The sequence below is a fragment of the Moschus berezovskii genome, chromosome 7, assembly GCF_049115385.1.
Source record: "Moschus berezovskii isolate FMDL1 chromosome 7, NW_MosBer_1.0, whole genome shotgun sequence".
Lineage (NCBI taxonomy): Eukaryota > Metazoa > Chordata > Mammalia > Artiodactyla > Moschidae > Moschus > Moschus berezovskii.
The window spans coordinates 117361120-117374812 of record NC_142466.1 but is presented as its reverse complement, the minus strand read 5'-3'; the positions used below and the strand labels follow the sequence as shown (position 1 = coordinate 117374812).

General features: G+C 41.0%; 1 protein-coding gene across 1 annotated transcript in view; it reads left to right on the top strand.

Annotated features, from left to right (window-relative positions):
* Positions 1-13693, top strand: part of MEGF9 (multiple EGF like domains 9) — an 82690-nt gene that overhangs the window by 36109 nt on the left and 32888 nt on the right. The window contains exon 2 of the mRNA XM_055427765.2: positions 546-747. Within this exon, the coding sequence (XP_055283740.2) occupies positions 546-747 (202 nt within the window). The remainder of the gene's footprint in view (positions 1-545; positions 748-13693) is intronic.

Below are 13693 nucleotides of genomic sequence, written 5' to 3'. Positions count from 1 at the left end.
ACAGTCCAACTCTCACATCCATATACGACCACGGGAAAAACCATAGCCTTGACTAGACAGACCTTTGTTGGCAAAGTAATGTCTCTGCTTTTCAGTATACTATCAAGGTTGGTCATAACTTTCCTTCCAAGTACTTTACTGTATATAATTCCCAATTTGTGCTGTGCTCAGTCGCAAGATCGTGTCCATCTCTTTGCTGCCCCATGAACTGTAGCCTGCTGGTCTCCTCTGTCCATGGAATTCTCCAGGCAAAAATACTGGAGCGGATTGCCATTTCCTTCTCCAGGAGATCTTCCTGACCCAGGGATCAAACCTGTGTCTCCTGCATTGGCAGGCAGGTTCTTTACCACTGAGCCACCAGGGAAGCCCATAATTCCCGATTTAAACAAACTAAATAGGATAAAAAGTGAATTTGTACTAGAATTTATTCTACCCATCCTAACAAAGTTGTCATGAATGTTTACCAAGAAAAGTAAAAGAGTTGATTTTATTAAGAAAGCATTAACTCTTGATTGATAATATCTTTTTCTCTCTTCTCTTTGCAGAATATGTGTGTAACTGCTCTGTGGTCGGAAGCCTGGATGCGAATCTCTGCAACCAGACCACAGGGCAGTGTGAGTGTCAGCCAGGTTACCAGGGTCTTCACTGTGAAACCTGCAAGGAGGGTTTTTACCTGAATGGTACTTCCGGGCACTGTCTGCCCTGTGACTGTAATCCACATGGAGCCTTCAGCACAGTCTGCAACAGGTAAGCAGCAGAGGTTGAAGGTAAAATTAACTTTATTTTATCACACTCAGAAGACGGCCCCTGCTCTCAGGGACCAGACTGGTGTAAATAAAGGGGAGAGGGGCCATAGAGTCATCAGACATTTCATATTCTTTGTTATCATTTTGACTTGGGGGTCCACATTATATTTAATGTCTAGATTTAAAAGCTTCTACTAACACAGCACTGTAAATTAATTATACTACAATAGAATTATTTTTTAAAAAAGCTTCTAATTTATTAATTTAGTTCTTCAAAGTACTTGGTAATCAGTTTTGCTTTATAATGTGCAGTGCTTAACTGAGCTCAGTTGTGTCCAACTCTTTGCAACCCCATGGACTGCAGCCCACCAGGCTCCTCTGTCCATGGGATTCTCCAGGCAAAAATACTGGAGTGGGTTGCCATGGCCTCCTCCAGGGGATCTTCCCGACCCACAGATCCAACCCAGGTCTCCCACATTGCCAGCAGATTCTTTGTCTGAGCCACCAGTAGTTTCTCTAAATTTCATAGAGCAAAAGTATTGAGAATGTAGCCTGATTTCTGGAAGCAATAACTTCTAGGCCCTTCCAGTGAAAATGAGTGTTGGGTGCTCAGTCATGTCCAACTCTTTGTGACCCTATGGACTGTAGCCCACCAGGCTTCTCTTGTCCATGGAATTCTCCAGGCAAGAATTCTGGATTGGGTTGCCATTTCCTTCTCCAACCCAGGGCTTCAACCCATGTCTCTTGCATTGGTAGGCGGTTTCTTTACCACTGAGCCACAGGGGAAGCCGTATGGGTGCTTTTCTGTGTTTTAATTGCAATTTAGGAAGTTGGTCGGTAGTTTTCTGTTAACATGTAATGCATTGTAATTTTTTTCATTTAAAATATTGGAAAATGGGTTCCTTGTTAGCATTTATGCAGAATATCTGATTTTCATTGATGGATGATGCTAGGCAGGTAGAAGACATCATTCTTACCTCTTCTACGCGAACTGTCTTCTATGTGTACTTGACAGGTTCTGTCATCCTTATAGGTCTTTTAGAAATGAGTAGCACATAATTTTTCATTATCTGCATAATGGCAAAGTATGTTGATTTTCCATACCCTTTACCTTAGTCTTCTTAGGAAAGACCTTGCTTCTCCTGCAGCCCTTACAAACAATGGCTGTTCTCACTCTCCTGCTTCTCTTGTCTCTAGACCTGGAGGTGGAGTGTCTTCCTTGTCTCTCACTGCTGCTCCTAGAATGCCGTCCCTTCTGGCTCACTGATACCTCCCTGACACTATACCTGTCACAGTTCTGGATGGTTTTCTAGTATCTGTAGGTAATCCTAATGATGCATTGGCCAAGTCATGACAGTGTATGGCAAAAAGAATCACAGTGTTGTAAAGTATTCATCCTCCAATTAAAATAAATAAATAAATTTTTAAAATGCACTGGCCTCTCTGTTTCTTGACGTCTGTTCCAATAAGTTTTCCTCCATCCTCCTTCCAATCTTTATTTCTTTTACTTGTCCTATTTCTTGATTGTTTTTGTCCCCAAGAATAAGCTTATTAAAGTTTTTAGATAAATCCATAATTCTTTTCTATGAGTTAGTGCAGAGTAATACTTGATTTAAAATTTTAAAACATTATTATTTCAGAATGTCAGGTAATTTGTCAGAGCAAGTACTGCATCACAGAAGTCATTTGAAAACCTGTAAGTCATTAGAAGGAAGGCATGGGAGCTCTAAATCCAGCTCTAAGCATCGCATGTCTGACCACCAGAAAGGAAGTTACAGGGGCATGAGACTGGAGGAACAGAAACAGGAAGTTGCAGGACTGTGTACTTCAGCAAGACCACATGGGTGATCTCTGAGGAAGCACCTCTGTGTTCTGATCTGCTGTAAGGTGTATGTGGGTGACTGAAGGGGAAAAGGAATTGTAGGCAAGCAGTGTGATATTTGGCAGAAAGGAGATGGAGTCTGAAATCGGTAGACTTTGAGTCCATTCTTGATTTAGCCACTTAATAACTGTATAATCTTATATTTCACCTCACCTCAGTGTTTTCATCTGTAAAGTAGGACTAATAAGTATAACATGAAGCATTTTTGTGAGTTGTGTGTGTACATCCATTTACGCTGTAACTGGCACATCAATTCAGCTCAGTCCCACTCCAGTTGTTGAATATGCTTTGTTTTTTTTAAGTGAGGAATAGAATTGTTGGCTCACAAAAGAGGAGAATTAAGTCACCGAGTTTGCACGTGAGCAGGGATTGAAGCATCTGTTTCTGTTGGCAGTCGGAAGAAGAAATTGTTCGCTGTGAAAGAGAAAGAAGTTGAGCTTATCTTCTTCCATTTCCATGAAGAAACCCATTATGCTTTTTAAAAATTTCAGTTTAAAATAATAGTAGTGAAAATTAATTTCAGACACACTAGGTGTGATCCTGGGCCCTTTGCATGGGTAGTTCATGAAATCCTCACAGCGACCATATCGGTTAGGCACTATTATTATTCTTCTCATTTCTACAGGAAAAGAGCTACGAGTTAGGTTCTTTGCCTAACTTATGGCATCAGTTCAGTTCAGTCGCTTAGTCATGTCAGACTCCTTGCGACCCCATGGACTGCAGCACGCCAGGCTTCCCTGTCCATCACCAACTCCCAGAGCTTACTGAAGCTCATGTCCATTGAGTCAGTGAAGCCATCCAATCATCTTCATCCTCTGTCGTCCCCTTCTCCTCCTGCCTTCAATCATTCCCAGCATCAGGGTATTTTTCATAGTAGCCAGTAAATAAGAGTTGGAAATGAAATGTATGCAATCTGAATCTAGAGTGTATATTCCTATCTACTATGTTGGTACAGCCATTTTCAAAATCTCAAATATTGAGCACAGTGGATGAGTGTATGAGAAACTTTGATGAAGTCGTGCCCACTACTTGATGTTTTATAGGAATGTCTTTTTAAAACGTATTTATTCATTTGGCTGCATTGGGTCTCAGTTGTGGCATGTGGGACCTTTGTCGCATCACGTGGGACCTTTTGTTGTGGCACACAGACTCCCTAGTTTTCGCACGTGGGCTCCGGAGCGTGTGGGCTCAGTTGTGGCTCAGGCTTAGTTGCTCTGCGGTGTGTGGGATCTTAGTTCCCCAATCACGGATCAAACCCACATCCCGCACATTGCAGGGTGAATTCTTAACCCTTGGATGACCAGGGAAGTCCCTATAGGAATTTCTTCTGATTTTATAATTCATGCTATATAAATAACTCTGTCGGGAAAGAGTAATCCCAGTTTTAGCTTAGGAGACATTGAGAACATTAGGGGAAGTTTATAAATATATGATAAATTTCTAAATAGAACAGATTAAAGTAGGAAACAAGCAGAAATAATAAGGAGAAAGGATTCCCAGTTGAGCTAGGAACTGAGTTGTGCCTTACAGGTTATGGTTTGGGAAGGCAAGAGACAGGAGAATACCTTATCAGGAGGAAAAAAACATGTGAATTCAGGAGAATTTCCTAAGGTTATACAGGATGAGAAATCTGATTTCCTAGAAGTGAAGTGAAGTCGCTCAGTGATGTCCCACTCTTTGCGACCCCACGGACTGTAGCCCACCAGGATCCTCCATCCATGGGATTCTCCAAGCAAGAATACTGGAGTGGGTTGCCATTTCCTCCTCCAGGGGATCTTCCCAACGCAGGGATTGAACCCTGGTCTCCCACATTATAGGCAGACACTTTACTGTCTGAGCCACCAGGAAAGTTTTCAATACCAATGCAAATACCAATGGCCTGCTTGTTCTCTTTATAAAAAGAAATGAAAGGAGAAAAGTGCACTCGATTCTGTCCTGATTCCCTCATGTATCTAGTGTTCATGAATCAACAGCTGGCTTTTAAAAAATTCATTCGCCTGTTCTTTATGCCCATATATTTCACTGGGAGTTGCCCCAGTGAGGGTAGAGTTTGGCTGCAGGAACCAGATGTGGGTTGAGCAATGTCTTTGTGTGCAAACACAAGGTCCTTTATGTACTGACAGATGGCCGCCCCTCACATCACCACTGCTGTTCCAACCTGTTTAACTGGGAAAGAGTTAGTCAACAATATCTTTTCATTTCTGCTTTTGGAATGCATTTCTAATATTTTCCTGACTTACATTTAGATATATTGAATTTCATAAATGGAGAAATCAGATAGCATTTTATCTCAATAAAGGAGTATGCCTAGTGAGAGCCTGACTGTTAATATAGCCTTAGAACGTTGTCAGGGTTGACTTATATGTAGATGGTCATATACAGATTTGAGATTTTTTTAATATATCCATAGAAGTTTAGTGTACAAGGTGCATCACTTTAAAACTGTAAGATAATGAAGTTCTGTTGTGTAATATCCTTTTCCATAAAACCTGTGGTTGCTGCTGTATGGTGTGTGTTGAAATATTTACTACTTTGCATTTTTAATTATGGGAATATGCCGCAGGGCAGAAGACAAAACTTTACTCATGAGATAAACTTATGCTGAAATAAATGTCAAATAGATGACAAAATCTCCAAGACTCATATTCATATGGGGCTCTGAAAATCACCTGTTGTGTAATAATCAGGAGTAACAGTTGCTTGTGTAAACTCTTATTTATTACTTTTCCTATATTCTGGGACATAGAAAAGTTATTTGATCACCAGAAATAATTTAAAATTGAGGAAACCTTTGTCATTTTATCCACACATTTCACTTAATAGAGATTGCATTTGCCAACTGTATATCAAAAGATATTATTCCTGTGCTCATGGAGCTTGAAATGGAAAGATAGAAATATAAACAAAATAGCATTTATAAAGTACACAGGAGATTCAGGAGGTCTTGAGAGAGGAGATTACATTTAAATTAAAATTTGAATGATGAGTAGAAGTTTATGTGAAAGAACAAGCCATCTTGAGTAGACTGCAGGAGGCTCACTGTTTCTTGAAGGCCGGAAACACTTGAGGCAGAGAGGAACGCTTGAAAAGAGGAGACTTTTGTCTGTTTGTTTACTATTGTAGGTCTGGTACCTAGAGTAGTGCCTGGTACGAAGTAGACACAGTAGGTACGTGATGAATGGGTAATTGAAGAAGAAACAGGGCCAGACCACGAAGGGCTTGATAACGCTATGTAAATTAGCGTGTCCACTGAAGAATACTGAGTGTGTGGTAACACTGGATTTGCTCTTTAGAACGTTTACTCTTTCAGAAGTCTGCTGGATAGAGAGTGAGCTCAGGCAGAGCGATCTGGGAGAAGGCTATTGTGTAACTGTTCAAGCAAGAAAAGTTAAAAGGCTGATCTAAGCCATCGGCATTGGCAGTGGTGCTGGAGAGGAGGGAGCCAGTGTAAAAAGAAGAATCTACAGAACTGGGTGGCTGATTTTAATTATGGAGAGAGAGAGAGATGACTCCCGTGTCTCTTTCTCATCTTGGGCTTTGGCGTGTTCGTTTTCCATGGGACGTTCAGAGAGAGATGTCTGGTAGACAGTTGTGCATATATTGTGTGCCAAGCTCAAGAGACCTTATAAACTAGCGTATTGTAAGGAAAACGAAGCTTCATAGCTTTAATTTTATTTAAAAATAACTTTATTCTTTACCCCGATTATTTTTTCTTGAAATTATACCAATCTTTAGTTTACATTACCTTTTTTGTTATACTTCAGTGTTTCTTTCCTTGAAGGTAGAATTTTAGAAGGTAGCCATCTTGGTCAGAAGCAGGTAACTGATGTCAGCCTTGATCCTGTCATGGTTCATTTGTTTCAGTAAATGTTTCTACAGTGCCAAATGGTTTATGTCTTAGAAAATAAATCATGTAAAGTTCATGGTAAAACAGATAAGACTAAAATTTGAATGTTAATAAATGGCCAGACAGGGGCTTATTCAGAAGGCACTGAGTGCATTGAGGTTTTAGTGTAAATAATGCTTGTCTGTTACAGTTTGGAAAGCTGTGTGCTATTCAGTGCATTTTTGTCTTAAATCCTCCTTTCAATGCAGAGCATGGTCTGCTCTCCTGGTCTTCTAATTATTAACTAAATATCATCTGTAGTCAAACAGATGGAAAAAAATTTTAAATGCTTCTTCCTCCCAGCTATTGGTGACCCTTGTGAACATCAACATAAGGTGTCACAGTGAATTGATGCAGTGGCTGTTGATCAAACGTGTAATTTTCCCTAAACCGTATTGCAGACTCTACTACTTGTTTCATTTTATTAGGTCACTTTTAGGTCAGTGACCTAAATTTTTAAAAAATTTTTAAAAAATTTTGGAAATTTTTTAAAGAAAAACTTTAAGTTTTATTATTTATAATACTAAAAGACTATTATTTTGCTTCTTCTGAGAAACTCCCCCAAATCTATAGTTTTATATATATGCTAATAATATTAATACAAATAATCAAGTTTATATAAATGTATGAACCATTTGGTACCAAAGTGTTTATTTGTTTTACAAATTATGTACAGGGTACTTTAATAGACCTTGTGGGAAGTAAATAAGACAATGGGAAAACAAAAGGAGCTTCTGGCCTTGTAAGGTTATAAAGAAACATAGGCTTCCCTGGTGGCTCAGTGGTAAGAATCTGCCTGCCGAGGCAGGAGACTCAAGAGATGCAGGTTCAATCCCTGGGTTGGGAAGATTCCTTGGAGAAGGTAATGGCAACCCACTCTGATACTCTTGCCTGGAGAATCCCATGGACAGAGGAACCTGGCAGGTTACTGTCCATGGGGTCTCAAAGAGTCGGACACGACTTATCGACTAATAGTACAAAGTAAAAACTGACCCACATCATAAAATAGGAAGATAAAATGTTAAGGAGATTAAGAAACTGGGAGTTGTCACTTATAGCTGGAAAAATCAGAGATGATTTCATCGAGGAGATAGCTTTTGACCTCAGTTTTGAAGGAAGGAAAGGATTTAGACATACGGAAGTGGAAAAGGTGCAAAAGAGTGCTACAGAGCAGGAAGCAGCAAGATTAACATCTCAGCGCTGTGCTTACACAGGATGTAAGGTGAAGGGGGAGAGGGGGCAGAGGTGATACATCTGGCAAGCCCCTCTGGGGTCAGGTCCCAGATGGGACAGACGCACGATTTGGATTTTATTCACAAAGCACTTTTTAAGCAAATGAAAGGTCAGCCGCGCATGCCAGGATGGGTGGATATAAGCAGGCGGAGAGCCAAGGCAGAGCGACAGCTCGGGAGACTGGGGCGACTGGCGGGAGAAAGGAGAGTAGTGAGAGTGGTGATCTGCCCGAGGAGAGCAATGTTTCTGTGCGTGGCTGTCTGGAAAGTTTATGACTTTTTGCTTTAATGCCTGTGCACAAATCGAAAGGCGGTTGGTGTTTCTCAGTGGAATTTAGGGTCATGCCCAGTCCCAGGGCTCCTTCTCTGGCCCACCCCCTCGCCGTGTGCTCGCTGCACTTCCTTTGTTGCCCGCTGCCGGAGCTGAGTCTGCTGCCCTCTGCTTCCGTAGCTGCCACCACCCACCGCATCCCCTGGGGTTTTATTCCCCACAGGCCTTGCTGCGGAGTGTCAAGCAGTGTCCCCATACCCATGTTCTTTCTCTGTTGCTAAAAATAAACCCAAGGGCCCTTTACCTTTGAAGAGTTTTAAAAACTGTTCATCTTTTTCGAGAACCCTGTGGCGGTAGCAAATATAATAGACACGGGGAAGCTAAGTGCTTATATAACTGACAAGCTTTCCACAAACAGGGTTCAAATGTAGGCATGCCTCTTTTGTTCTTCCAGGTAATTACTCTGACACTCACATGCCTCGGTAGCACAAACCCAGTGCCCTCTTTTTGAGTCAGTCCATTTCCCGACAATTAATTACTGACTTTCCAGTAGTTCTAGGGAAACTTTCCAGTAGTTCGTCCTCCTTGAATGCTGAGTATCGGGGAGCCGTGATTCTGATCAGCTCCCTGACACTGTTGGTTCTCACTCATATATTGAATGTTGGGCTGGAGGCCTGGCCCTGCACAGCCTGATGTGATCGGTGATGCTCGATCACTGCTGGGGGTTGGCTCTCCTGGTCCAGGATAACTGGCAGCAACAGTTTTCTGAGGGAAGATGAACCCACTCCCTTGGTTCCAAGTTCCTTCAACAATGCTCTAAACTGGGGCTCTAAAGTGACAGAAATTTAACAATTGACTCCTTTAGTCTATATGTGTAGTTCCATCCAGTGTACAAGCCAGTTCCAAGCGTACTGGTTGAGGACATTTTGTACCATCTTCTACCTAACAAATCCCAAACCTCCCTCCTTCCCCAATCAAAAGGTCTTGTTAAACACCTCTCTCAGACACGGGGACTTGTTCACTCTAAACTTACTAAGGGAACCGTAACTTAAATGATTCTTCTCCCACAAGTAGGATCTGCTTGAAGGTTCAGTTCAGTTCAGTTCATTTCAGTCGCTCAGTCGTGTCCGACTCTCTGCGACCCCATGAATCACAGCACGCCAGGCCTCCCTCTCCATCACCAACTCCCGGAGTTCACTCAAACTCATGTCCATAGAGTTGGTGATGCCATCCAGCCATCTCATTCTCTGTCGTCCCCTTCTCCTCCCGCCCCCAACCTTTCCCAGCATCAGAGTCTTTTCCAGTGAGTCAACTCGTCGCGTGAGGTGGCCAAAGTATTGCAGTTTCAGCTTTAGTATCAGTCCCTCCAATGAACACCCAGGATTGATCTCCTCTAGAATGTTATTTTCGAGCAAATAACCCCTGCCCAAATGGCAAAGCAGTTGCAAACTTCTCTTGCAAAGAAGAAAAAAAATCCACGTATTTAATCTCTAGTTCAACATCTCTCTGATAGGACATTTTACTACACTTAAAAAGTTTAAAAAGTCTTACAAACACGTAGTATTTTTCTGGGCTGTACTTTGACTTCTTTCTGAGATGAAACTCGCACACAACACAACTTGGAAAATACTACTGACATTACTGTGTTCAGTCGCTCAGACGGGTCCAACTCTTTGTGCCCCCATGGACTGTGTGTAGCCCACCAGATTCCTCTGTCCATGGAATTTCCCAGTTGAGAATACTGAAGTGGGTGGCAACATTCAGTAGTTTCTCGAAGAGGTCTGAGATACCATCAAGTTGAAGAAGTTTTCTGAATACTGTATAGGAAGAACATAGCTGTCCTTCTCACACTGCCAAAAGCAGTGAAGAAAATGCGGCTGATGTCATCCACAACAGAATCCCGTCATCTCTTCTGCCCACTCCTAACATGTGCACCACACTGCAACGCCACCTCTTTAATTTTTATTTTTCTTGGTCTTGAGTTGATTTTTTTAAAAGAGTTCTGCAGTTAAATAGGATGTCCAATAAAACGTATCCTATAGATGTTTGAAAGGTTTGTGCAGGGAAATAGTTTTAGCTTTCTTGACTAAGCTGTTCACCTAAGGAATTACATAATTCAGTAGGAGGATCAGAAGGAAATGAACACCTAACCAACACTGTTAAACCTCTGTGTTGATGCTTTACACATGTAATGTCTCTGATTTCTCAGAACAGTTTAGCTATCTTGCTCTTAGAGGCTAAGTTTCTCAGCCGTATGGCATAACTAATAAGAAGTGGCAGAGCTTAGATTTGAGTCTAGGTCTGTCTATCTTCAAGGCTTTCCCCACTGTATAGAAATGTCCCCTGAAGTAGAATGAGCAAGATTAGATATGGCAGTGTCTCTGTATAAGTGCAGATCTGGGTGTGGCTTAGCATGACTCATCCTCCTAGGAACTGGCCCATAGAGACATCAATCTATTAATAGCAGTCATATCTGGGCACTGTGAAGATAAATATTTCATGTGTGCGTGTGTGCTCTGTCGCACAATCGTGTCTGAGTCTTTGAGACCCCATGGACTGTAGCCCACCAGGATCCTCTGTCCATAGAATTTTCCAGGCAAGAACACCAAAGCAGGTTGCCATTTCCTACTCCAGGGGATCTTTCTGACCCAGGGATCTCACATCTCATCTGTCTCCTGCACTGACAGGCTGATTCTTTACCACTGAGCCACCTCCTGGGAAGCCCAGATATTGCATAGAAGGAGACAATTTGAAATAATGAGAGCATCTGTAGAGAATCCACGTCTATAGAGACTCATTTGAAAGGCAGAAATTAGCACATTAATGGATATCAAAGCTGTGTCCACCTGACTTGCTGGCAGGCATTTGACATGTTGGAGATCTGAAAACAAGTGTCACGGACCTAGCCACTGAGGCGAAAAGTAGGCAGACAGAGCAACTAGGACCTGGAGCCAAGCGTTGAGAAATTAGTTGTAACTCAGCTATTCAGATAATAATTGTAATTCAGTCATTGAAAATATAGAGGACTGAGGTTAACTGAACCAGTAAGCGAATGGAACTTAATGACAGGCCGATCACTGAGGTTGATTGCTTATTGTTGGAAATGATACCAAATAAAGGGTTCAGCACTAAGCCTAGAAGTGGAGATTACGCAGCTTCACCAGTCAGGGCTAGGAGTATTACAAGTATTAACAGGTAGTAAAATAAGAATAATCTTATTAACCTAGTGCAGGGGTTCTCTAAGTAGGGTCTCCAGACCAGTATCAGCATAACTTAGGAATTAGAAATGAAAATTCCTGGGGCCAACCCTAGACCTATTGAATCCGAAATCCTGGGATAGGGCCGAGCAGCCTTCCAGATGTATGCTTAGATTTGAGCACCATTGATCTAGTGGACAATATTGCCCCCTAAAACCTAATATGTAGGAGAAAAGTGAAAGAAAGTGAAGTCGCTCAGTCGTGTCCGAGTCTTTGTGACCTCGTGGACTGTAGCCCACCAGGCTCCTCCGTCCATGGGATTCTCCAGGCAAGTGGGTTGCCATTTCCTTCTCCAGGGGATCTTCCCAACCCAGGGATCAAACCCAGGTCTCCTGCATTGCAGGTAGACGCTTTAACCTCTGAGCCACCAGGGAAGCCCCATGTAGGAGAAAACCAAGGCATTCTAACCTCTATTCTTTGTTTATATGAAGACTGTGTCCATTAAAGAGGCCTTTTTAGCAGAGTCAGAATATTGAGGTTAAGCAAAATAGCATTTCCGTTGAGAGCTAGTACTTATTTTTGGAAAACAGGTATTGCCTAGTAAAGTTGATCATGCACAAACTCAATGACCTTGCAGTACCATTCCTTGGTAAGTACCCTAGAGAAATGCATGCTCTTGTGTACAGAAGGGATATGTAAGAAGTTTCACAGAAGCCTTTGGTATCCATAATAAATGAAAATAGCCCATATGTTTAGAAGAATGAATAAATAAATAGGATTATATTTATGTGATGAAATACAGTACAGCAGAGAAAAATGAATGACTATAGCTATACCAGTTTACTGTGATGAATTTCAAAACATAATAGTCTATGGATCAAGAAAAAAGTGAATTGCAGAGTACATAATTATTTTTATTAACAAAGTTTAAGAGCAGGCAAAACTATGTGATAAATGATTTAGTAATACATACAGAGATGGTAGGGTTTCCCAGATGGCCCTAGTGGTAAAGAACCCACCTGCAAATACAGGAGACATAAGAGATGTGGGTTCGATCCCCTGGAGGAGGACATGGCAGCCCACTACAGTATTCCTGCCTGGAGAATCCCATGGACAGAGGAGCCTGGCGGGCTACAGCCTAAAGGGTCACAAAGAGACAGACATGACTGAAGTGACTTAGCACGCACACACGCACAGAGATATTAAAACTCTTAAAAAGCTAGAGAATGATTAAAACTTAATTGCTTCTGGGGTAAGAGAAGGGGATGCAGTTGAGGAGGGCTACATAAGGGGCTTCAAGTGTCTCCCTATCAAAGTTTTTAATGTGTTGTTCTTTAAGTTGTATTATTTTTAAATTTGTCTACTTTTGAATGAATAAAAAATTTAATACTTTAAAAATGAAAATTGAAGTACTTTCCAAAGTTATATCAATAAACTTGCTAGGGGGTAAAAGAAAGCTTTGCAAGGAAACTGGCTGAAATCGGGGCATTTGCAAATAATGCTAGATACAAGTAGGAAACTGGAGCTCCCAAATCTTGGAATTGTACTGAGACAGACTGGAAGCAATATCTCATTTCTTGGGCAATTATTTTAAAGTCTCATTCAATTGGAGATATTTAAATGACTGATGATTGAGCCAGCAGAAGATCAACATAAAAAGCTTCTTTTAGGAATTTTGCAAGTCTATGAAGATGAGCACATTAAATCCTTCTGAATTGCTTTCATATGTACATAGAAGTAACCTAGAATATAGGAGAAAAAGAGAAAAACATTGTAGGCGGAAGACTTAGGCTGTAATTCTGATTACCCTCTGGCTGTGTGACCTTGAAAATTGAGTCATTCATATTACTATTTTCTAACAATTGGGGGTATTGAGAATATTATTATTTTACCATATAAGGAGCTACTAAAATTTGGAAGACACTTAAATACGTAAACTGAGACAATTTTTGAAATGAGGATTATTATTATTCAGATGTGGAAATTTAACTTGCCCAATAATCAGACAGCAAGAAACTGACAAAACTGAGGCTAATGAACATAATATTGTAAGAACAAAATTAAGTAATGCATAGATAAATATTGCTCTATGCACTTTATTTATAACCCTGTAATAGGAATTAAGATTGATATTGTCCCCTGACCACTCCACTCCTTAGAGGGTTCAGAACTCAAAGGCTTAGTTAGGTATGAAGGACTTGGTCCTCAGTACTGTTAATATCAACATTTTGAGCTAAACAGGTTTTTGTTTGCTCATCTGGAAACTAAACCACCACTTATGCTGTCATTTCTGTGAGAAAATGACTTCTAAATTCTAAGAACTACAAGTTAATTTTTAGAACACAGCATGTACACAAATTAAGTATTAATAATTGTCCTTTTACTAAGCAAACCTTTTACAATGGTTACAAAAGACTACAAATGTTAACATATGTGAGAAGCATAATCTTTTCAAGAACGTGACACTGGGACTTCATGC